This window comes from Halichoerus grypus, chromosome 1, assembly GCF_964656455.1.
Source record: "Halichoerus grypus chromosome 1, mHalGry1.hap1.1, whole genome shotgun sequence".
Classification (NCBI taxonomy): domain Eukaryota; kingdom Metazoa; phylum Chordata; class Mammalia; order Carnivora; family Phocidae; genus Halichoerus; species Halichoerus grypus.
Genome location: NC_135712.1, coordinates 81,389,544 through 81,415,106, shown reverse-complemented (window position 1 = coordinate 81,415,106; position 25,563 = coordinate 81,389,544). Strand labels below are relative to the sequence as shown.

Here is a 25,563-nt window from a genome sequence, read left to right as displayed (position 1 = left end):
TCACCCTCTGCCTTGTGCTATGTTTGTGTGTCTCGAAGGCGTAACTCCCCAGCTAGGCCATCAGCTCCCAAGGGCATAATTCTTTCAATGATTAGGTTGTAATCAGAGCGGGGCTTTGCTTCTAGATCAAATCCTGACAGAGATCTCTCTGACAGGGAGGCTGGTAATGCTGGCCGGCCCAGCTTCTTCACTCTGTTGGCAGTCTGCAGTTTGTTCACGTCTTATCGCTGACATTTCCCAACACACTCTCTGGCATACATGTGGCACTCAATAAATACGTGCTGAGTAAAAGAAGGCAGGAGAAATGGATGGCTCCAGCTAGGTATCAATCAGTCACTCCTCGGGCATCCACTGAGCCCACTCCCAGATACAACACTGATAAGGGGTGGGAATGTGGGGGCAGGGGCAGGGGGCAGAACACAGACCAAGGGTTCATTTTGTTTCTACCTTTCCTGACTCTCTTCCGGAAGTTAGTTCATTCTTCCCAAGACTCTTGTGAGGCAGATTCCAGGGAAAGAGGCAGAAAAGGCCAAAGACAAAACAAAGTATTACCTGGCCTAAAATGGCTGAAATGAGAGAGGTTTTTCCACTTCCCACACTGCCGCAGATTCCAACCAGTTTACCCTGGACAAAGCACACAGAGAAAGGAAGGTCATTAAAGGGCCATGGACCACTCGTCTCTAGGGGCTGCTGACTTCTTCGAGGAAAAACACAATGACAGCCCATCAGTAATAGGAGGACGATCATCCTGGTGACCCTGCAAGTTCACTTCCCTGTTTGCTCCCTGTCAGCCACCTACTTCAGAGGGCTTCTGCGGGCGTATGTGGGAGGTAACGGATGTGTAAGCCTTTTAGAAAATGTAAATAAGCCACACACATGAAGGTATCCCACATTACTTTTAGAAAAGCCCAGCCTCTTTCTTACTTTTTTGGCAACCCATGTTTTGTGATTATTTATTTTTGTTGTTTTTGGAAATGAAACAAAATTATTTTGTTGGTTTTCATTTCATTTTATATGATGTTTTCCTCTAGGGTCTATAAATTATTTTCAATAAAAACTATGTGCACTGTTTCCATTTTTCTACAAAACATTTCCAAGAATCTGAAGACTATTGATATCATCAATCCCACTTAAAAGGGGGGGTGGGGGTGGGGGTGGGGAGGAGGAAAGCCTGTGATTAACTGAATATCTCCAGGCAAAATAATGAGCTCTCAACAGGTGGTGTTCCAAGTTTTCAAGGACGGGCAGGTGATTTCAAAAGGGCCACTGTTTAGCAACCCTGCATTGGCTCAAATCCCGCAGTAAAGGGAGAGTTGGTGTGCAGAAGAGCATGGATTCTGGAGGCAGCCAGGTCGTGAATGGAACCTCAGCTCCACTAGCACCTGCCAACTGTGTGCTCGTGGTCTGGTTACTTCCACTGTCCATCTCTCACTGCGCTTTGAGCAACTTGAGGGAAGGAGTGATCTTTGTAGAACCAAGTACAGTGTCATAGACAAAGTATGTTGGATAAAGTTTCTGACATGGTTCCAGAGTTTGAAAGATTACAGCCTGATGGTAATGAGGAGACCAAGGCAAAGGTTCGATCTCTGCGCAGGTCAGTTAGGTTTACATAGAGAAAACTCTGTTCTCATGACTCCATGGTGACTAACAGATACCAACAGTGGAATGCCCCGGGCACAGAGGATCTCAGGCAAACATTAACTTCCCTTCCCCGCCCTGAAGGGGAGAGGGGTGCACTGGAAGAATTAAGGTACCCCTCTCCAAATAGCTAAAGGTGTGTCATGTGAATGTGGGCTCTAAAGGGTAGGATGAGGATCAAAAGACAGAAAGCAGAAGAGTACATTTCAGCTGAATGAGGAATAATCCTCTAATAGGGCTGATGAGAAATGTAATGGAGCTGCCTCAATAATCAAGAAAATCACTATTAAATAAGAAGCCTGTGGTGAAGAGTTAACGGAAGTCAAAAACGGACGTGCGTGGCAGCCAGTGATGAACTACACTAGTGGTTTCAGGTGTGGTCACGAAGGACCATCTGCTCTTGGTGGCAGCTTTCAAGAGCGGGGAGCTTTTCTCTCTTCAGTTTGGCTCTGGATCCACGTAATGTGCCTTAGTCAGCTGCTGATACTGATGTACACTGTGTGAAAACCCACTACCCCCTAGCTCCAGTTATGCTGACAAACATGGCTCATCACCCTCCTCGGTCCAAGATACGCTTCTCCGGGGTTAACTGCTCTCCTTCCTTGTTTGCCTCCATACTCTTCTGAATCCAGAAGCTAGGATGTTTCTCTTCATACAGAAGTCAGATCATATCATTCTTCTCCAAACCCTCCCGAGGCTTCTCTTCCCACTCGGAGCAAAGGCAAAGTCACCAGAGGAGGCTCGGCACCCCAACCGCCTCTCTGCCCCCGGCATCTGCCCTTCTCTCCCGTGCTCACTCTGCTGGGGAATACGTACACTGCGCACTCGGGGCCTCTGCGCTTCTGTTCCTTCTGCCTGGAATGTTCTTCCTCCAGATACCCATATGGCTCACGCCCTCGCCTCCTTCCGGCCTTTGCTCAGATACCACTTTTTAAATGAGGCCTTCCCTCAGGCAGCCTATTTAAATTGCAACCACACCTGCTCCGGCCCCACCACTCCCTCTCGTCCTCAGGGCCCTTATCACCATCTGACATACCATACGCTCTACTCGTTTACTATCTGTCTTTGCCCACTAAAACATACGCTAGAGGAGCACAGAGGTTTTTGTCCGTTTGGTTTCCAGCGGCTACAGCCCAGCCCCACAACGAACGGGGCCTGGCATAAAGCTGGCACTCAGAAAACAGCCGACGACAGATGTACATATACATCTGTGCCCCTCTGAACGGTCACAGACTGTGTCTGCAAAGCCCCGAACTGGACTCTTCCAGCCACTCTGCCCGGGAGCCCCTCGGAGAGATTCTAGTCCTGTGCTATCCAGGCTGTAACATCACACATCATAACGATCCTTCGTTTATATGAAAAATCAACAATTACAGAATCAGTATGTTGTACACCTGAAACTAATAGAACACTGGCTATTCTGCAATAAAAATAGATAAATAAGTAGATAAATAATTACAAGAGATTTGTCAATAAGAGCAGCCCTGAGGGCTCTTATATGGACCGGGGTCTGTGCTCTGCACAGCCTACTGGTAACGAGAAGCTCGCCCAGAGTTATGATAACCAGAAATAATTATTACAGCTCACATACAACTGTAACAATTAGAATCTATTCAGGGCAAAGTCTTGGAAAATCCACCTGAACTCTTCATTTCCTTGCTTGTCAAATGAGCATCTCATGAGATCAGCTGGTATTAAGGTCTACTGTTAGATGCCTGAAGACTCCTTTGTGGAGCTGGAGTGGCCGGATCCGCTCGTTAGTTCCAACCAGTCCCAGCCACCAGGTACTCTGGTGTAAGGAAGGCAGCTGCCCGCTCGTGCCGGAGGAGATGCCCGCAGACACCTGCGGACAGACGGGGTGCAGGTGGGGAGTGGGGAGGCACCGGGCTTACCTCCTCGACTTCCAAGTCGATGCTGTACAGTGTCCTCTGCAGGCGGAGGCTCCCCAGGTGGATGTGCTTGCCCTCGTCCTCCTCGGGACTGGGCCGCTCGTCACTGTCCAGGAGGAGGTGGCCCTTCTGCTCGGCCAGGACGGCCTGCTGCTCAGCGCGCTGCAGCGGTCTCACCTTCTCTTTCTTGCCCCTGGCAGCCCTCTTGTCTTTTTTCGTTTTGGGGGTCAGCTTGGGTGAGTTCTGGATACTGGAGTGGGAGGAGTCCCATGCCAAGGTGGCATTTTTCACCTCTATCTTGATGTGAGGGCTGGCTGGTTTTTTCTTTATCATGTGAACCTCTTCCATCAGAAACAAACTCTGATAGGAGTTGTGAGAGAGGTGCAAAGATGAGACACTGGACCAAGACCAGGGGGACAAGCCTAGGGCGCACACTCACGCAGCAAAACACATCAGGCTATACAGTGGAAGGAAGCTGAAGGGCAAAAGGTAGCTCATTAGTGTAGCCCAGCCTCAGGCCCAGCGAGAGGTCACGGGGGTGTGGGGACACCCTCAGGAGGGACAGGGGCCTTCTCAACGGCCCAACGCTCTACACTGCCCATCACATCCTAACCTACCTTTTCCTTTCTGCCAATCTAGTATGGCCAAAGTGCATTTAACTAACCCGTATGCAGCCCCTCGTTCTCACCCATGACTTGCTGAAGAGCAAGCAGTAAAATGCAAGCAGAAAAACCAAAGGGCATGCTGCTCTCCTAGATGGATCCCCATCACTGTGTTTCCCTTCCAGAACACTCCTGCGGAGCCTCAAAGCCTGTGCGCTCCCCTCAGCAACCACATGGCACATGTGTGTGGGGAGAGGCGAGCCGAGATGGTGACCATGCCTAGCTTGCTTGGGTTTATCATCGGCAGAGTGCCTCTTCTTGCCAAGCTCTCATGTCTTCAAAGTTCTGCCTTGAAACTTGTGAGGATTCAAACAACCAAAGGAACGGACTTGGGAAGAAGTGAAGGGAATCTCTCTCAGAAATACCCTTGGGAAGACAACAAGACTTTCCTCCCACTCATTCCCACAGTCCCTCTGAGTTATGTTAGGGAAGAAAAGTGGAATGATTGAAAAGCTAAGTATTTCTGAAATGAGATTTGAAACACTGACCATAATAAACCTTATTGTAAGTGCCCATGATCTTGAACCCACTTCTGACAGCTCTCTTAAACTGCAGATCTCCACAGAATCCCAGCTGGATTCCCAGTATGATAAAAAAAAAAAAAAATTTTTTTTAAACATTAGAAAGACTTAAGATAAAAGGTGCCTTTCAGAGTCAGGACTCTGCTTATTTACTGAGAACCCCCAACTGTTTTAAAGTTTGCAGGTGTTAGTAAATGTAACATATAATCTCCCACCCCTAGAGCAAGTCCTTGTACCTAGATCCTAAACTCCAAGCTTTGATTGCCACATCTCCTATCAGTTCCTAAACTCCAATCTTCCCAGAAGTGTCCTGGTTCTAAATACCCTCGATAACCATTACTCTTCATCAACCTTAGGTTTAATTTTCCAAAAACAGCTGTTGGTTTCATTTGTTCAGAGCCTTCTGGATTGACTGAGCTAAGAGTAATATGCCAAATATTTTGACCACGTTCACAGAGTAAAACCACACGCTGACAGGATTCCCATCATTTCTCTCCTCTAAGGAGTTATTAAAGGGATCTTTCAGGCCTCATGGACTATTAAAAAAATAAGCCGGTGCTCCAGTTTGCACAGCTCCTTCCCCATTTCCTTCCCATGGGCTCCCTGCAGCCTGTCCTCCTCTTGAGACATGCGGAGGCACACAAGGGACTCACAACACTTGAATTTATATCTACTTGGACTGGCACCTGCCAGGACAACAGAATCTTAGAGGTACATAAACCATAAACCTCAACTTTACCATAGGACACCAACTATCAAAACAGAACCCTCATGCACTCAGAGTACGTCTGTTGAGCAGAAGAGGGCACAGAAGGTTGCCAGATAAAATACAGGACATCTAGTTAGATTTTGATTCTAGATAAACAATGAATAATTTGGTAGTATAGGTATATCCCATGTGGTTATTAACTAACTGGGGGTCCTGTCTCTTTATTTGCTAAAACTGGCAACCCTCTACTGACAACAATCTTAGAAAAGTCACAAGGTGGCTTCTTACCCCTCTCTACCTGTTATCATCCTCCTAGCAGGTGGAGAAGGTAGGGGAAGGGGAGGGTGGGGGGAAGGAGGAGGGGCAGGAGGGGCAGGAGGGGCAGGAGGAGCCTGCCAAGAAGAAGAAGACAGAATGGAACTGAAGTCTCAAGGGGCATATAATACAGCTGTGGGTGATTTTGCTTCTATTATTAACTCTGAAGTTCCCTGGATAGAGGAGGGAGCTGTGGTGTGAAAAGCCACCTGCAAATGCAAATCCCCACGGGTAAATGGAAGAAAAGAAAGCCCTTGAGAAACATAGGGTGAACAAACCTATACTATCAACTCTTATTCTTTCATCCAAAATGCTATCAAATCCATTCTAACTAACAATGACAGGAGGACAATCTTATGGTCAAAACATATGCTTTCTTCCATGACTAGGTATTGCAGACTCAGCAAAATAAAGCTCTGATTACAATTAGACTATTTCTTTTTTATGGCTCTGGCTCTTCGCCTTCTAGCAGCTAGGCTGGAGGGAGGGAGGGCACAGAGCTGGGGATGCATTCCTGAGGACTGGCATTCTTGCCCAAACAAAATTCACCTTGTTAACTATAAACAAGTAGAATATAAATAAATCTTAGAAAGCTCTTCTCCATTCTTCATATTCTCCATGAGTCTCAATTTGTTCCCCCCAAACCTTCAAGCAACCAGCATCGTTTTTTCATTGTTCTGCACTAGACAAGAAGGCTTGGCAGGCATGTAGGAGCTACTCCCTGCAGGGGCATTGTCAAGGAATTCCAGCCCACACAGGCGCTGCTCCTTCCCCTCACCCACCCGAATCTATCGACCTCTTGTATCAGCTATTTGTATTACTCTGAAGGCATAAAGAACACAGTCAAAGCATGATCAACTAACCGCCTCCAGAAAAAACCTGATATTTCCTTAGCTGCACTTTGCAACATGATCTCATTGTACGACTATTCCCATGTCACTGCATTCCCTGCATCAGGAGTGGTGACTACAGGGCAGGAAAAAGAAAGTATGGAAAAGGGCGTAGCATATCGACCGATCAAAATGACAACAGCATTTTGGTAGAGGTCGACGCAACGGTAGATCGAGGTGAGGAGAAGCTGACAGTCACCTAACAGTTCTGATCTTCCGGTTTGAATCACCGGAAGAGGCCCAGGAGTTTTTTAGGACATACACCCAAGTCAGGCCAAGGAAGAAGGGCCTCGCTCTGAAGGAGAACAAAATCCTGGGAGCCCAGAACTAGATGGGCTGTCAACAAAAAGTAAAATTTCACATTCACTTGAAAAGGTAACTATTCCCATCCCTTAATTCACTCTCCTCTACTGCCCCCTTTCTTACCAGCTGGACAAAAAGCTAGAGGTGAACAAAAGCCAAGAACGGCCAGCCTTGTGTGGCCCATTGGAATAAAGGCAGCTGTGGCTTTGCCAGGATGGCTCCTGACATAGAGAAAGGGAAGGGAGCCTCTCACCTTAAATCTGTCAACGGCAACCGATGCTTCCGAGAGGGATTTTACGGAGAATGGTGTTACTTTCAAAGCAAAAGTCATGGAATTGAAGACAGTCACCACTGTGAAAGCCTGGAAATAGGAAAAGAAAAGAAACTGAGCTTGATGAGAATCTGCAACAAAAATAACAAGACATCGATTTAAGGAAGGCAGCAACCTGACTGTCAAATTGGTATGCGTCACGTATGCTTTTTTTTTTTTTAAGATTTTATTTATTTATTTGACAGAGAGAGACACAGTGAGAGAGGGAACACAAGCAGGGGGAGTGGGAGAGGGAGAAGCAGGCTTCCCGTGGAGCAGAGAGCCCGATATGGGACTCGATCCCAGGACCCTGGGACCATGACCTGAGCCGAAGGCAGTTGCTTAACAACTGAGCCACCCAGGCGCCCACGTATGCTTTTTTTTTTAAGATTCATTTATTTATTGGAGACAGCGAGCATGTGCATGTGGGGGGGGGGAGGGGCTGAAAAGGAGGGAGACAGAATCCCAAGCAGACGTCCCCCTGGGCGTGGAGCGCAACATAGGGCTTGATCTCACGACCCTGAGATCATGACCTGAGCCGAAATCAAGAGTCAGATGCTTAACCGACTGAGCCACCCAGGTGCCCCATGTATGCTTTTTTTTAAAGGTAGAGTTTTTATGAGACCTGCAATTAAAATTCTCAGTAAATCTGAACCAAAGGATGATCTGTATTTTCAGAATTAAATCCAAAGTTGGGTTGATTTAAAACAATCCACACGTTATTCGTGCTTAGGGCTGAATCGCCACTCTTCCCGGCTTAATCACATGAAAGAAAAAATACCTTCTGATTACTGGGGGCACCTCAAAATCCAGAAACAAGAGCACCAGAACATCTCTATATGTGGTATTTCTAAAATCTCCCCAAGCCCTGAGGGTTCACTGACCTGTGCTGCGGTGAGATCAAAGCCAAGGGTCATGTGAACAGAGAAGGTCACCACACTGGCAATCACCATCACAATGGGAGCCACTCCAACAGTGATGCTCTGAAAGTACCCAGCTTTTTCCAAGATCCGACGTTCCTCCTCTCGGATTTCTAAGAATAAAAAGCAAGCCAACTGATGAAAAGCAAGCCAATTTTAAAGCAAGTCAAAAGAAACCGTGGGATATTGGTCCTCTGTCACCAAAGAAGACTTGGTAGGTCTTCAGCCACATAGGTTTTAAAACAACTCCTTAACACCCATGATGCAAAACCTAGGTCAACATGACTAAGAGTTATCACTATTAATGCTGGTACATAAGCCTGAGGTTTGAAATGGAATCAAGTCACAGAATGAATCTAACAGAAAGCAGTCCCTACATATCAGTGCAATGAACATCTTCTGCCTTCAGTCTGGTTTTTCTTGCAAACATCTTACATCTAGAAGGGATGAACACAGTAATTGTATCTGCAAATGGCAGTTTTGTTTGCCTACCTGGTTGTTGTTTATTTCCAGCAAACAACAGGGAAGACTACACCACGGTAATGGAGAATTTAAAAAGAACGCAGATTTATTAGTGCCTACCGTATGTCAGTGCTGGGCAGAGGCTTTCACACAAAAAGCAGTGAGATGATTGACAGAAGGTGAGTGAAATACAATTTTTGTAGGCAGAATGATTTTTCTTAAATATTTGCAAAACAGAGACCCTTATTAACAGAGCAACCCTAGAGTACTGAAGACCATGGAGTAGGAGGTATGACAATAAAGTGGCCAGTTTTGTGTATATGTATGTGTGTGTGTTTTTAAAAGTTTTTAAACATAAAAGCAATTCTTCTGAGAAGCTTTGTACTGACCTTAGAGTATTACCACTGCTCAAGACATTGGTAACTATCTTCAGAGCTAGCTCATATGTCATATTTTAAAAAATCTAACCCATTGCTTTCACATTTACCATATACCTTGCCTAAGTCCAAAATGAGAAAGAACACTCTTCAAACCAATATACACAGGTAAAGATACCAGAGTCAGGGGCTGAAGGATGAGTGGCCTCTCAGAAAGAAAATTATAAAACCACAGAATGAGAGAGGCAGAAAGGACCGTCAGCAGTCACCCTGCTTGCAACATGCTTGGCGGATATCCAATTCGCATCCATCGGTTCCATTCCACGGGCAATGAAAGTTGGCTAACCCACTGCTGGACACCTCTGAGTGGCCACCTCCTCCTGATGACCACTGATAAATAAAGTTTATGAACTGGACACAATGTTCCTGAAGGTTTAATTGATAAATCAAACAGTTAAAATAAAACAGCTTCCTTGATCTGAACACTGGATTTCTATTCAACCTAAAACTGCATTAACTTTTGTAACTGCAACGTATTCAAGTTAGCTCACTGTGAGGTGATGGTCAATGAACAGCCCACATCTTTTGTGAAGTAAGTTTAAATGGAAACATGCCTTCTTTTTTCAACCCTAAAGTCTCTTTAAATGTACCCTTCTGAAATGCCACCTTTTTTAAGGCCCATTTTTCCAACTTCTGTTGAGACCTTTTTGAATGTCCAGTCTAATGCCAATTATTCCTCTAAGCGTTGTGGCATTCACATATTAGACATGTTTATGTGTGCATTGAATTTACTGATCAGGAGAAGCAGGATAGGACCAGGATGGGGCCTTGTGACTCAACATAAGTCAATTGTTTGAAAAGATAAGAATAAAACAACAAACCAAAAACCCTGATGACCGAGTAGCTGAGGTAGGCCCAGAGTCCAGCTGTCCTGACCCCCAGCGCGGCCCTTCTCCCCCTCCCCCAGGATCTTACACCTCACACATCTCACACCTGCGATGCACACGCACCTTTGGCAGGTAGGGAAGGGGGGAGCTCTCAGAAGACAACTTGATAATGTTTTCTGTGATGTCTTCATAGCCAGGCCACAAAATCACAGGTAGGATGACAGTATAGATAGGGGGGTTTGCAACTGAATGAACTGCTTATAACTAGCTTAGTTATCTTGGGGGAAAAAAAAAATCACAATTTTCTGGCCTTAATTTCCTCCTATGTGAGATGAGATTATGAGTTCAAGTCTCTAAAATCCCTTTCAATATAAAGATCATAAGATATTATAAGAAGCTATTATGATCCTATGACATTAGGGTTCCTAGCAGCTAATGTGCTCAGGAAGCAAGGACCTTATACCACATGCACATATGAAATCTGTAAACTCACTTTGAACAATTTGAGAAAATGCTTTGACCCAGGCATACATTTTAATAAATTTAATGTAAGTGAGGACTTCATTCATCTTCTGGACACGTTCATCTGTGGTAGTCACACATTTTCTCCTGAAATATGCAGTGATCCGTGATACAAACATCTGAAAGGAAAAGCGATGTCATGCCAAGTCAGGGCTTATTCAAATTTAAGAACTGTCTAGTCTTTCTGGGAAATAAATCTGTTTAAGATTATTATAAATAAAATGAGCATCGTGTAGTTGCACTGCCTTTTAATAAAAGTGGTCTTTTAAATTATAATAAAATATTATTTAATTCGTATCCTTTTGTAAGGAAGTTAAGACAAGTAAAGTATTTGTTCTCAGAGTAATTATGGTTATTGAGTGCTACCAAAGGGAAGCAGAAGAGTCCTATCAGTTAGCAGCAAATTGAGACGAAGGGACTCAGACACTACCGTGTTCTTAAGGGCAGAGTTCAGCTGCTGGCCTCCTCCTTCACTCAGACTCTCTTTTTTAAATCTCCTTAAGAGTCATGGCCTTTATTCACAGGACATCTTACTTCCTCTCAAGACAAAATTCTGCCTAGGGACTGAACACTGCCTAGCTCTTTCCAGACTTTTCCAAACCAGGTACCTGCTCTGAGGAAATTTCCAATCAGAGATGTGACACCTCAGCGACGCCTACTATATAAAACCTAGTGGAGAAGTTTAAGGAGAAGCTCATTTAAGGAGAAGCTGCTACGATACAGCAAGGAGGCTTACTCACCATTGCTGGATAAAAGAGGATAAAAACAGCTGATCCTAGGAAGCCTGTTGGTCCTAGAATTATTACGTTATAAATCATGCCTAAGATGGCAACAATGGGTCCTCCAGCCAGCAAGCTGCCCACAGCGGCTGCTTCGAACATCCTCTGCCCGTCGTTGGAGCACAGGTTGATGAGCTACGAGACACAAAGAGCAGTGAGAGGACCCCGCAAGGACCCCGGTCACTTGTCTCAGGAGGAAGATGAAGGGCAAAGCAGAGATCCAGCTGAAAGAAAGAGCTCAAGCCGGGAGCTTTCTCTCTGCCCTGAAGCAAACACCCCTCACTCACCTCACCCACAGACTTCTCTTTAATGTTCTTTAGCTTAAGGATCTTCTTAAATGCCATGGTTAGGATGGCCCCCCGCAGGCGGACACCAGTTCGGTAATTCAATGCCCAAGTCAGCGCGAGTGACCACGAGCGCACGACTTCCGTCAGGAGGAGGCCCAGGACTAACAGCAAGCTGTACTTGAGGTTAGAATCTGTGACCTGGGTGTATTCCAAGAGGTGTTTCACCACGAAGGCCTACAGGGAGAAACACACACCACTGTCAACATCTCCACGGCACCCACACACCATGCCGCAGTTTTATGTTAAGTTAGAAAGAGGAAGCAGCTCCACTGTGACAGCGCTACATACAGAAGCAGAGGAAGACCTTGAAGGACCAAATACGACTGACGACTCGCCCGCGGATATTTACTCAAGGCGTTTTGCAGGAGGTCGGCCTCATCTGGATTGTTTTCTTCCTTAAGGACACCACCAAAACCGTTCCTCTTTCTAATGTAACATAAACCTGTCCATAAGCTGAAATTAATTCTAAACACACGGTCATTAAAAAGTATATATTTGACCTCACTCCAGTCTCTCCACACATTGATACATGTCTTTAAATGAAATTAAGACCCTTTTTTTTTTTTTTTTTGGATCGTTTCAAACGTGCTTATTTGATAAAAAGGAACAGTGTACCTACAGTTGGACTGGGGAAGAGTGAGAAGTGCATTTGCAAAACATTCCTGAAAATAAACATCGGCAGTTTAATAGTACAGAAGAGAGCAAACAAAGCAGACTATTCCAAAATCCAGAAACCCTCCCGTGGGCCCTCCCCACCCCCCACTCCCTCCCAAAAACGAAAACGTGTTACCTCAGGTAGCATATGTCTACCACCACCCGCGGGGAGGGAAGGCAGCCAGCCCCCAAGAACCACCGAGTGCCACCTCCAGCTCTGGGGTCCTGCAACGCCGGAGCACACACTCACACAAGGCACATTCAGCGACAGGATTCAATACCAGCAAGTGGGAGGTAATGTACTTTTATTGAAAATGAAACAAAATATAAAATAAAAGTACCATCTTCAAAGAGTATCTCACAGACTGTACAACAGAAGGAGCATTGCGGTAACATACATGGGAACATACAGAGTCGAGTTTTTACAAGGCTGGCCATCTAACACGTCATCTGGCCTCCGACTGTTGTTTGCGCTACACACAGTGCAAATACAGAATAGAACCCATAGCTGCTGCCAGAGTCCGGAGTAGTACATCGAGCTGACGGCACTTAACCGATTAAGGCTCCTGAAGTTGCAGTGAGTCTGCAATGGGGTAGATTCTCCGAGAATAAGACCTTGCTGCTAAGGAAAGAGAATTAAAAACAAAACAAAACAAAACAAAACTAAAAACTCCCCCCAAAGAGGGAACTCTGCTTAAAAAAAAAAAAAAAAAATCCCTGGGTGCTACTGGTTCAGCAGGCTGTGACGGATGACTTCTGTTCAGGACAGAATACAAAAATCTAGGCCTCAAGGAAAAACGGGGCGGCATCCTTCAGAGTCTTTTTTTCAAGTCCTTGCAGCTAAAATTGATCTTGCCGAAAATGAGAGAAAACAAACCACAGCAAAAGAAAGCCAAACCGATCCCCCACCCTGAAGGAAGGGGGAAAAAAAAAAAAAAAGAACGAGAAACCCCATCCACCCAACTACCCCGGATCCTTATAGCACAGGGTACTTGTAGGTGGAAGCCAGCTCTGAACGACAGACAAAAATGGAGGCCAGACACAATTGTCCTGAGGCGGCTAATGCTGAATTCCAGAACCCAGATGCTCTCTGGGTTAACTGGCATTTCTCATTTTTCCTGGAAGGAAATTAATACCAGATGTCCGCCAGATCCTAAGAGACCCCCACCAATCAGATTTCTGTCAAGCGTCAGTAAGTAACCTGATCAAATAAATAGGAGATTTCAGATCCCGAGAACTATTGTATTCCACGTCTCCCCTCCCTCGGATTTTTAGGTTTATATCCATTGTTTGGGTCACCACTGCATACAGCTGGGTTGTTGGTTTACTAGCAAGAAGATTGGCTTCTTTTCCAGTATGCAATCCAAAATGTGGAACTGAGTCACTGAGTGGCAGGGTCAAAACCCCATTTTTCCTCACGTGAAGCAACTCAGTAAGATGGCGGTGCCGTAAAGCATTTTTCTCACACACCTCAGCACTGATGGAACAGTCTCCAGAGGAAGGCGTGAAAGGACAGCAGGTTGTAGTTTGGGGTTCCTTCCTTCCCATACCTTTACAGTGCCATTTTTCAGCACCGGGTAAGAGCATTAGTACCTCCCGGAGGTGGGGAGCCGGGGGAAGGTAAAAGACATAATGAAGCTTACATTATGTAAAATTTTCGGAGGGGGGGGAAAAGAGGAAACAGCAGATTAAAGAATTTCCAACACATATGGTTCTTTAAAAAAACAATTACATTTCAAACCATTTTGTATGTATGGGATAAAGAAAAAAAGGTTTTCATGAAAAAAATCCAACCAAAATTTAGTTTTAAAAAAGTTACAAACTTATCATTTAAACGTAAACAAACTGGGAGAAAAACTCGAGAGATTGTCAGCATAGCTGTCTGGCTGTGGAAAGCATTCCCAGTGAATAAACATTACCTTACCTGAACTCTTGGCGAGAGATTCTGCCCAGCTTGACTCTCTCATTCTGACCGCAGAATACAGCCATCCTGAAAATTCTAAAGAACAGCTTCTGTCACTGGTTCCACTACAGAGAGACTCCCCCCAAATCCAGATCCTGACAGCATCAAGCAAGCTGCAGCTGGGGAGAGGTTGGGAGGGTGGGAAACTTACCTCTCTAGAGGCTATTCACTGCCCTTTCCCCCAAAAGGCCCTTGAGCAGAGTTAGCATTCACCAAGATACAGCACTGCAGGAGGTAGCCTTCTCTTGCAGATCTACAGGGTGGATGCTAATTCTTTACACAAAAATCATAGGTCAGGCCTGGTCTTTTTAAACTGTTCATATCCAAGAAGGCCACATATCATCTCTAACTTTAGCAAATCTGGCCACTCATCTTAGGTCAGGACCATACCCTTAAGCTTTCTGGTACTCCATTAACACTATTGTGACCTCTGGACACTCTGCACAGAGAGCTGGTCCACTGGCATCACTGAAACCTTGGATCATCCGGCCAGTTAAAAAAACATACATACACACGAACTTGGTCGTTTATTCGTATATTCTGCATATGGCTACCAAGGTTCAGCGATGCCTGAGGGGAGAAAAGAAATATCCCCCTATCTGGGGAGTCGGTTCTTACACAGATTTCTGTAAGAACAGACTAAGCCAGTTTGAAAGTTGTGCCATATTAGAAAATGTGCAAAAATCTAAAATGGGTGTTCCTTGAAAGGATTTAAATCCACAGAACAGAAGGTATGCTCATTGCTAGCACTAATCTCAAAACCAGGCTGATTCTTCAATTTCCAATGTAAAAAGAAATTTATTTGAATTGGTACTCCAAAAAAAGAAGTTTGCTTTGCTTGTAGTTTTAAATCTTTTTATCATTTAGAGAGACTATGGATGGGACCATGGCTTTCTCAATTGTTCTAGGATGGGATCTTACGAAATAACACAGGCCTTAAGTTGCTCTTATGCAAGAGGGTAGAGAGAAGGAAAAGTGTGCATGCTGTTTTCCTGTTAAAGGAAGGTTCTCGGTTGTTCCCTGGTACCTAGAAGACTTTACTAGAGTTAGCATTCCAGTATGCGGTACCTTAAGAGAGAGATAAAAGAATATGCAGATGCTCAAGGGAGTGACTGTAGGCCCCCAAACTGAACATGCATAGGTAGCTTTTTTCCCAAATAAAAAATTAAAATCTCAACAATCTATGGTATTTCTTCCCCTCCGCCTTTTTTTTGTTTGTTTTGTTTTTTGTTGGTTTTTCTTTTTCTTTTTCTTTTTTTGGATGGGGGGAGCCAATCAACTTCTTGCACTGGCCAAATGGAATCAAGAAAGCCTATATACTGTGCTACCCAGCTCAAAGAATTCTACAGAAGATCCAGAGCAGCCACCAGCCCTGTAGTGAAACAATGACAGAAGCTCTTCTTGGGGGAAGCTGGTCCTAAGAAAATGTTTGCCATTTTGGTCAGTAACATAATATTCACTTACATGGTCTCTCTTACTTAAAACTTATACAAAAGTGTGTTAGTTGCTCAATTAATATAGAAACCTAATACCAGAATAGTGTTCTCTGCTTCAGAAAAGAGATCAGAACTTTTAAAAAGGCATCAAACATTTAAAAAAAAAAACAAAAAACAAACAAACAAACGACAACAACAACAAAAATAAAACAGAAAAACTGCAAATTAGTTTTACCTAATCACCATGCATCTTAGGCACATACTTACCAGAACCATGAACCTCCAGCTTACCCACACACGGAAAACGCACAGTATAAGGAGAACTACTGCTCCGATGCCTCAAGGCAAATATGCAGAGAATAGATTTAATCAAAGTCTCAAGTGTCAGGCAGCACAGCAGGTGTAAGAAACAGGTGTCCAGGAAACAGTGTGAACGTCACTCTCTCACCTACTCTGCTTCAGCACGCGCTAGGAGAAACCACGGCTGCCACCCCGACACCTGCCACACGATTTACACTATAAACCAACACTTAAAATAGACTCCAGGTTGGACTCTAAAAAAAAGCCTCAACGCTCCTCGGGTTTCTTCGGGCTCACTGGCCGTGGCACCGCCAAACACGTGACAGCTCTGCCCCCAGGCGTGCGGTGCGTCACCAGCACGAGCCCAGCCGCCTACGCCACGCCACACTGCTCTCGCCCACTCTCAGCACCGCCAGACACCTCGCCCCAAACCAAGACTGTCATTTCATGGCAACACGCAACAAAGAAGCACCATCCTGCGCAGAGCCGGAATCGTTCGTGTCTTCACCCGCCCCAGGAAAGCGAGCCGCTTCCGGCTCTTCTCTGGCAACACGGCCCCTCACCCTTCCGGCTGTGGACCAGCCACCATTCACTCCAAAATCAACCGTTCCCTTTCAACAGACCTAGAGGCATCACTAAGGCTGCTAACTAGCCCACCGGTGAGCACAACCCCTGCAACAGAACAAGAGTGTTAGAGCTGGCCGTGGCCGGGCCCCTGGAGACTGTCAGAAAGGATGGTTAGAACTTACTGGTCCACTGAAGCCAGCCAGCTGCGTGATCATCAGGCACACGATGGAGAGGATGAGCCTGGTGCGGCAGAAGATCCACACAACCCTTCGGAGGGAAGCAGCGTCTGGCCCAACTTCGTTCAGCTCTTCTTGCCACAGTCTCTCTAGTCTTAACAAGGGCACATGTCCTCCGTTACACGTCTGCCCAGGTGAACAGAGACCCTAGATTCCCTCCTGCCATTACTTTCTGTCTCCAGGCTTTGACACCACTCACACGAGCCTCTTCTTTAAACTATGTACATGGACCTCACCTTCAGGGAAAAACACACCCTTTCTGGGCAACTACATATTTACCCTGTATAGGGAGGGAGCCTCTCGGGATATGGAAAATGATGAGAACCGAAGTCCTTCCTTCCCACCCAGAAAAATTATCCCTGAATAGAATTCGTTTCTGGCTAAGAACTTCCTTTCTCAAGGGCCCCCAACCCTTTCTGAAGGATCCTGTGGTCAAATGTAAAGTTGCAAACTAGATTTTAGTCATGATAATCAGCTACCACAAAAATGTATTCTGTCACAAGGCAGCAACATAATTTCCCTGTAGACTCAGGAAGAGAAGCGGGGCTGAGAGAGAGAGAGAAAGCCCGTGGTTAAAACAGGATTAAAGGTGAAATAGGAGATAAAGCAGAAGAGCAAAGAGAAAGTCATCCCCAGGCTACCCTCCCTCCGCAGGACAGCTCAGATCCTAAAAGAACACAGAGCTGAGGGCATCACACTGCCAGACCCCCCCTCCTAGCTCAGGCCCTATGCACCCACTATATGGGAGACAAGGGCGGACCAGAGAAGCCTACCTTCTGCAGTTCACATCGGAAGACTCGTACTTGGACAAAGACCACACGTCCTCCATTGAGAGCTCCCCCTTCCTGTGGGCCATGCGGGCCAGAGGAGAAAGCCAAGAAAAAGTCATGCAGGAGAAGAGCCCAGCATTGTCCACTGGGTGCTGGTGTCTAAGGAGAGAAAGCCCAAAACACAAAATTGTCAATGCACACAGAGAGGCTAGCCAGCATTTATGAGACACTGTTTCGTAAACAGAGCTCCTGACTAACAACGGGTCTTCCCAAATGGTCTAATCTTAGCCCGAATTTAGCCCGAATTTTCAAAAACGCTTCTGGTGCTTCACAGACAAGCCATTAGCTGGTAGAGCCTCTTACTTGGAAGTGGTCCGGATGGGCTTCAGAGCACTTAAGCTATGATGGTACTTTCCCTTGGGATGTTCCTCATCCAGGATTCTGAGCTGAGAATGCATGGAGGCATCCAGGGAAAGGCCCTCAGCTCGGGCTGCTGTTTCCAAGGCATCTTGGCATTCCAACTGTTTCAATAGAGACAGAGAAGAGGCAAAAGCACAGTTAATGAACATCAGAAAAACAGAGGGGCAAATCTACCTGACATAACAGCTCAAACTGCAAACCAGATTGGTCTTACCTGAGAAATCCCAAGGGTCAGGGTTAAACACAAACTTCTATGCTAAGAGCTTGCTTAAGGAACATTCAACCAGTTACTTAAAACTTCTAAACTCTTGAGCACTTTTAGGTTCAGAAAAACTGAACAAAAAGCACAGAGAGTTCCCATATACCTCCTCATCTCCCTGTCTCTTCCCCATCTGTTTCCCCCATTAGCGACATCTTGCATTAGGGTGGGACATTTGTTACAACTGATGAACCAATATTGATATGTTACTATTGACTAAAATCCACAGTTCACATTACATAAAATACACAGTTCACTCTTTGTGTTGTACATTCGAAAACTTACGTTTCTATCACCAAAATGTTCTCTCTTTCATTTCCCAATGTGGACTGAGAGTCAATCATTGCACTACTAACTGCAAATTCTCTTGCCCATTTGCTATGACAAAAACTTCACAATCACCCCCAATTAAACAGCTCTGTCACACAGAAAAGCCAGTATGTACACAAGTCTCCCCTCTCTCTCCTTTATCAGCAACAGGGACAGCACAACAGGGGTTCTCACCCTGGCTGCACAGCTAAAGAGCTCCAATACCCAGATGTATGCAGCATGAAGCACAAGGTCTCGTGAGTTGAAATACAGAGTTAACCATATTTACCACTAAGCTTATAAATTCCAATTAATCACATTAACAAAAAGGCGTATCACTCAAAGTCTAACTGAGGCAGAAGAGGGTGAGCCAAGAATCTGAACACCTCTACCCTTGTTTACCCTAAAAGTAACTCAAAGTTTACCCCCTCCTGTTGTGGAAACAGAGGCATTGTTTTCCTCAGACAAGGATAATAAGTACATCATCCTTTTCTCACATTATCACAAAGATTTCCAGCAATGACTGTGAAAGAGCAAGAAAGAATAGATCCCCAAATCAAGAAAAAGTTAAGTGGTGCAGCACCTACCATACTGTGTCTTACACAAGGCAGAGTCTCGGTTTTTATGCACCACCTCATTTCCGAGAGAACAGTGGCCACTCAAATATTAGCAGAAATGAATTCGTATATGGAGGTACCTGGTTGTCTAGGCAGCTCTCTCCTCAAATACAATAGCCTTAGTTCACAACACAGTTATGCATCTTCAGATAAGATAAGGTACTGCTTAATATCAGGAAAGTACACAGCCTTGGCAACTGGGAAACACATTTTTGTCCTTTTGACAAAGGCAAGGTAGAGCAGTTTCAAGAGAATAAGAACACAACATGACAAGTGAGTCAATACCAAGAATTAACTCTTACATAAAGTCCTTAGGTATAAGGTGAACACTTATTTCCTGGTTAGGGACTGTGGTACCTAACAATGAACTAAAGGCTGCTGAGAGTCAAGTACACAACAAAGGTAGGCTTTTTGTTTTTGTTTGGTTTTTGAACCTATAAGCTGCCTATAACCACAAGGAGAAGAAAACTAGTGGGCTAAGAAAGGAGAAAGATACACTAAAAATACAAACATACCTACTATAAGGAAGTAGAAACTGGGACTATGTACAGAGTAGGTACAGAATGTTGTAAGGACCAGCCTTATTTAGATATCCAAAGCTTCAGAAAAAGACATAAATCAAAATAATACCACTTCAAATACACATTGGATATCTACCAAAATGGACTATATGCTGGGCCTTAAGGCAAACCTTAAAGCAAAGACTGACATCACATGGTTAGGTCTTGTCATTTTGATTTGTACTACCCTAATGGTCAATGATGTGGAACATCTTTTCCTGTGCTTATCTGCCACCTATATTTCTTTTTTGGTGAAGTATCTGTTCATTTTTTGCCCATTGTCTAAGTGGATTGTTTTCTTAGTGTTGAGTTTAGAGAATTTTTTATCTACTATGGACTCAAGTCTTTTGTCAGATGATTCAAATATATTTTCTCTCTTAATAGGGCCATTTACAGAGCACAAGTTTTAAATTTTGATCAAGCTTAATTTGTTGATTTTTTTGTTTTACGGATTGTGCCTTTTAATGTCATGTCTACAAACTCTTCATTTAACCCTAGGTCATGAATATTTTTCTCCTATGCTTTCTTCTAAAAATTTTACAGTTTTTACATTTAAATCCATCTTTCACCTTGAGTTAATTTTTGTATAAAGTGTAAGATTTAGATGAAGACTTTTTTTTTTGCCTATAAATGTCCAATTATTCCAGCATCATATGTAGAAGACTATCATCTCTTCCTTAAATTGCTTTTGTACCTATGTAAAAATCAGTTGGCCATACTTGTGTGGTTTGATTTCTGGGCTCTATGCCATTGACCTATTTGTCTATCCCTCCACTGATACCACTAACTTGATTACTGTAGCTATACATTAAGTCTTAAAATAGGGTCGTGTGATATCTCTAACTTTATTCTTCCTTTTCATAACTGGTTTAGCTATCCTAGTTCTTTTGCCTGTCTAGGAGAACCAAGTTCAAGAGTTAAGAGAGTTTTATAAAATCTTTTGACATTGCAGCATCAGAAAAGGAAAACTTGGCATGCCATCTCTTAATATTCTCACACAAGAATGGCCTAGTAGCATTAAGAAGAAACAAAAATTGGGTGCCTGGGTGGCTCAGTTGTTTAAGCGACTGCCTTCGGCTCAGGTCGTGATCCTGGAGTCCCGGGATCGAGTCCCACATCGGGCTCCCTGCTCAGCAGGGAGTCTGCTATTCCCTCTGACCCTCCCCCCTCTCATGCTCTCTCTCTCTATCTCATTCTCTCTCTCAAATAAATAAATAAAAAATCTTAAAAAAAAAAAGAAGAAACAAAAATCTTCACATCTTCTTTTATGCATTCTTTCAAGAAATGGCTTACTGAGCACCTATGTGCAAGACTGTTCCAGATGGGAATAAGAATATGTCAATTTCTACGTGTATAGTACACTAATTTTTCTTCATCTCTAAAATGCCAACTTACAGCTTTCAACAAAACCTATGAACAGAAAAGCGAATGGACTTAACAACAAAATCCTCCTATTGCATGAGTTCTGTTCCTTGGGCTATATATAATGATGTCATGTTCCATCATCTCCTGGGTCATAAGTGACTTCCTGTGTTGGAGAATGCCAAATTCAGATGCTCTTTAAAAAGACTCAGGTGATGGGGTGCCTGGGTGGCTCAGTTGGTTAGGTGTCCGACTCTTGGTTTTGGCTCGGATCATGATCTCGTGAGATCGAGGCCCATCTCAGGCTCCGCACAGAGCATGGAGCTGCTCAAGATTCTCTCCCTCTTCCTCTGCCCCTCCTCCCTCCCTCCCTCCTTTCCCCCACCAAATAATAAAAATAAAAATAAAAAGACTCAGATGAGAGTTGGCAGGCAAGGTTTCATTACCCCAGACATACCATGAGTACTATACCAGCATTACCAAATGCCTGCAGCATAACAGAGACTGAGGGCACTTGTACTGCTTTTAATTTTAGAACAAGGCACTCAGTATAATTTTATCCTGACAAAGATAAAGCCCCATAAAAGTGGTTGAAATTGCACAATCCTCAAACTTTCACAGAATAATAAAACATGGAGTAGGAATTCCCACAACATAGATTCAAAGAAGTCTACATTGTTGACCTAAGAGAATCAAAAGTTGCCACTCTAAGTGACCCACTTTCCAAGTCATATCCCATTTTTCCTACTGCTTCCTATGCCGTCTACCTTGTTGTCATATCTTACTGCCTAGCTGAGGACAAGGAAATATCTGACAGATGAGAGGATCTATGCGTATCTGCACCTAGCTCCTTCAGAGATAGGTCTCTCAAAATAATAAGCAACAGATGTTTTAGCTGTTGGCAAGGATTCTCGAATGTTAAAAAATCAAGAGAAAATCCTCTTTCTCCAATAAAACTATTTTCTCTTCGGTCTTAAAATATTAATACCTCCATAGATAGACTTTTCTCACAATTGGAGGCCACTGTGAAGTACAGTGATTTTGAATATGGATTTTAGAAGACAGGCGACATGGGTTCATGTGCTGATTCTGCCACCAACCTTCAGCATGTTACCTAGCCACCTTAAGCTCTGTTTACTCGTTTTTACAATGGTGCATGCACCCATCACAGTGTTGAGAGGAACTAATGGGATAATGAAAAGTACTTAGCTAAGTATGGGCATATAATAAACATTTTGTACGTATTAACTATATTACCCATTTATTTATCTGATAAATCTTACAGCCTATCTCAACTATTTCCTCTTTCCTTTAGCTTTCCTTGACTCTTTTATTTATTTATTTTTGCAGTTGTTATTCTTCTTTCTTTTTACAAACCCTTGTGTCAAGTGCTAACTCTTTATAGATGCCAGCAAGGGAGGTGCTCTGCTGGATACAAACCCAGACTCAGAAGCAGCTTGTCTAAGAATGGTTTAGCACCAGGTTCCCCACCAACGTGTGTGATGGGTGAGGGGGCCGGCCCCCTTTCTGGCCCCGCCCTGTTCCCCCCTGCAGAGGGGCAGTCTCCATGGGCCAGTCCCAGAACCCAAGCCGTTGGGGTGGCCCCCCTGCAGGGATGGTGGGAAACCAGCTACCCCAGTCCAACCAAGGCCCAGTGGCACTGTTGATCCTTTACCTGAGCCAGATTCTCACTTAGAGGAATTCAGTCATAATTTCCTGACTCTTTTAGGATCAGAAAATTTATTTCCTCCCTCCTATGTCTTCCCTACACCTGTACCACTACAATGGGTTGCTTCTGGTAAGAGCTCCTGGAGTGTAGGCTCCAGTGAAGTAAGGCATTACTCTTGTTTGTACCCCTGGCCTCTGACACGGTATACAGCTTGGGACCTATTTTTCAAATGTCAATTAAGGGGCACCTGGGTGACTCAGTCATTTAAGCATCCAACTCTTGATTTTGGCTTAGGTCGTGATCTCAGCATTGTAAAATCAAGCCCTGTATGGGGCTCCAAGCTAAGTGCGGAGCCTGCTTAAGATTCTCTCTCTCCTTCTCCCTCTGCCCCTCCCCCCACATGCTAACTCACTTGCATACATTCTCTCTCTCTCTCTCTCTAAAAAAAAAGCCAATTAAAATACCTTCATGTTGGCTCACAATCTGCATTATTATCATTTAATACTCTGTGATATGCCACTGAGGAATCTTCTTAACCATTCTATTTCTGTTTAGATTCTCCACTGTTTTGCTTATTATTAATAGTATGATAAATAATTAATTTATTTTTTTCTTTCTGGATTACTTAGGATAAATTCCTAAATAATGGGGATCACAGGATTACAGAGTGTAGCTCCTAGCAATTAGCCATCTATCCAGTTTGCTCAATTAACCTTATTATACAATCTGTATTCCAGTATTATTGCAAAAGAGAACTGTTGCTTTGCAAACTGGTCCCTGTACATGCATACAGGGCAAAGAGAGCCTGAAGAAAGAGGCAGATCACTCCAGACTGGTAGGTGGCAAGTTTAATGAGCAAGGGAATTTACAGGAGGCTTATCTTAGGCAGCCACAGGAAGAGTAGACCTCTGTGCCTGCCCACCAGATCATAAGAGTTTATGCAGAGGCCTTAACTGGGTTTAGTCACACAAACCATCTAATGGTCTCAACACCACACTACTACCTCACAGCTGTGTCCTGGGGACAGTTCTTTGGAGTGGGGAAGGCGAGCAGAAGCTACATTCCAACGACAGGGGAGGTCAGGAGCCTGTGATTGCGTAGGTGGAGCTCACAGGTCAGCTGGCAATCGTATCCTCCTGACGACCTTCCCTAACACTCCAGCCTTCACAACCAGCTCTTACAATCTCACATGCCCCCCCTTCCACAACATGCCCTGAGTAGTCAGCAAGGAATTTCCCTCGCATGGAGGTAGCCCCTTGGGCGGCTACCTGGCTGCACTGGAGGCGGATGCCACAACCAAAAGAGAAAACACACATTAAGATAATGATTCCCCAAATCAGTGCTAACTTTTCCACCAAGAGCCCCACGTTCTGAGCCACTGATTTATTAAGTCCCCTAGGCTGGGGGTCAGATCACTTAGGTCATTTACTTGTGCCCTCGTGTGATTTAATAAAAATGATACGTTAGAGACTCATCAGGTATGAACACACAGCATTCTGTTTGGCTAATGGCACAGGTGCCTCCGGGCAAGGCAGTAACAATGTCCAAGGCCATTCTATTTTGGAGGACAGCTTTTCTCATTAGAGACATTCAGTGTTCAGTAAGGACAGGCATTGTGGGCTGTCATTTCTGTAATGTCCTCCAGGCCAATGGAGGGAACAAAGAAGGCGGCCAAATGATTATATCAGTGGAAAACAGAATATACGCACCCAGCCTTGAGGAGAGGGAGGCTGTCAGCTTTGGGAACTTGACCTGGTTGTACACCCCGTACATACTTCTAGGGAGGCAGCGCTGTTAGGCATGAGGGGATGGACCGGGGGTGGGACAGGCCAGACCAGGATGCCCACCTCTTCCCCTCTTTCAACACACATGTTCCATTCCAGGCATAGTGGGTTTCAACAACAGGATCCCAGTGGAGACTGAATAGGTCGTCATCCAGGGATGTGAACTAAGTCACCAATCCAGGTGGGACCTCTCATTGCAAATTCCAGTAGATGACACCTTTCCAGGCGTGATGGGGCTTGGTGTTCTCAGGAGCATAGCACGTTGATCCATGGTGAAAGTTGGGACAATGGCTATTTACCATGCCATCCATACCCTTATAATACACCCTGTTGGGTGCCTCAGCAGGGGTCCCCAGTCTGGCATATGGGACAAGAGGCCTTACTGGTTGATCATACAAATGTATTGTATGGGACAGTACTTGAATCCACCTGGCCAAGGTGGTTTTATCTATTAGTAATTAAATCTGCTGTTTGAGATTCCATTTCTCCTTTCTACCAACCCTACTACTTGCAGGTTATAGGGGCAATGGAACCTCCATTCAATGTCATGTTCTTTTGCCCAGTCTTCAACATCATGACCTTTGGCAAGTGACCCCTGATCACTGTCTAGTTGATTGAGGGTATCTGCACATGGTACTCAGCTTCTCTAATTCCCTCATGGTGGCAGGCCAGTTTGCATGGCAACAGGGCAAAGCTTGTGTTCACACAAACCAAGGCATATTTAGAACCCTCACTCTGACAGAGGGGGCCGATATAATCAATTTGCCAATCTCTCACGAGCTGGGAACTGCAGCGGATGGCCCCAGATTCCTTTGGCAGTTGCCTTGGGTATTGTCTGGAACACAGAGAACATGCTGTTCCTACATTAACCACATCACTGTATTTCAAGGGCAATCCGGCATCCCCAGCAATACACCATCCCACCTGGCCACAACGGGCGGCTGCTCTCCCTATGCATTCAGTCAGCCGTATCTATCTACTGAAGGACTCGTACCTGAGTTAGGGCATCAGCCTCTTAACTGTCAGGGGGCGTCAGTACCTTATAAGCTGGAAGACGTTGAGGACTGCCTCAGGCTCTTGCAGGTGAACCCAAATGTCCTCCCCACCCACACATCCTGACCACATA

General features: G+C 44.7%; 1 protein-coding gene across 5 annotated transcripts in view; it reads right to left on the bottom strand.

Moving 5' to 3' along the window:
• The window catches only part of ABCC5 (ATP binding cassette subfamily C member 5), a 171,412-nt gene that overhangs the window by 39,134 nt on the left and 106,715 nt on the right, over nt 1-25,563 (bottom strand). For 2 of the 5 annotated variants that reach the window (XM_036122454.2, XM_036122455.2), the window contains 10 exons: nt 17,821-17,978; nt 17,461-17,616; nt 16,634-16,781; nt 11,472-11,705; nt 11,146-11,319; nt 10,377-10,524; nt 8,122-8,270; nt 7,181-7,288; nt 3,531-3,887; nt 553-624 (listed from right to left, as the gene is read on the bottom strand). In XM_036122454.2, coding sequence (XP_035978347.1) covers nt 553-624; nt 3,531-3,887; nt 7,181-7,288; nt 8,122-8,270; nt 10,377-10,524; nt 11,146-11,319; nt 11,472-11,705; nt 16,634-16,781; nt 17,461-17,616; nt 17,821-17,978 — 1,704 coding nt within the window. Of the gene's footprint in view, nt 1-552; nt 625-3,530; nt 3,888-7,180; nt 7,289-8,121; nt 8,271-10,376; nt 10,525-11,145; nt 11,320-11,471; nt 11,706-12,473; nt 14,185-16,633; nt 16,782-17,460; nt 17,617-17,820; nt 17,979-25,563 lie in introns of those variants that run through there. The other 3 variants (XM_078068317.1, XM_078068321.1, XM_036122456.2) reach the window with 3 other exon arrangements.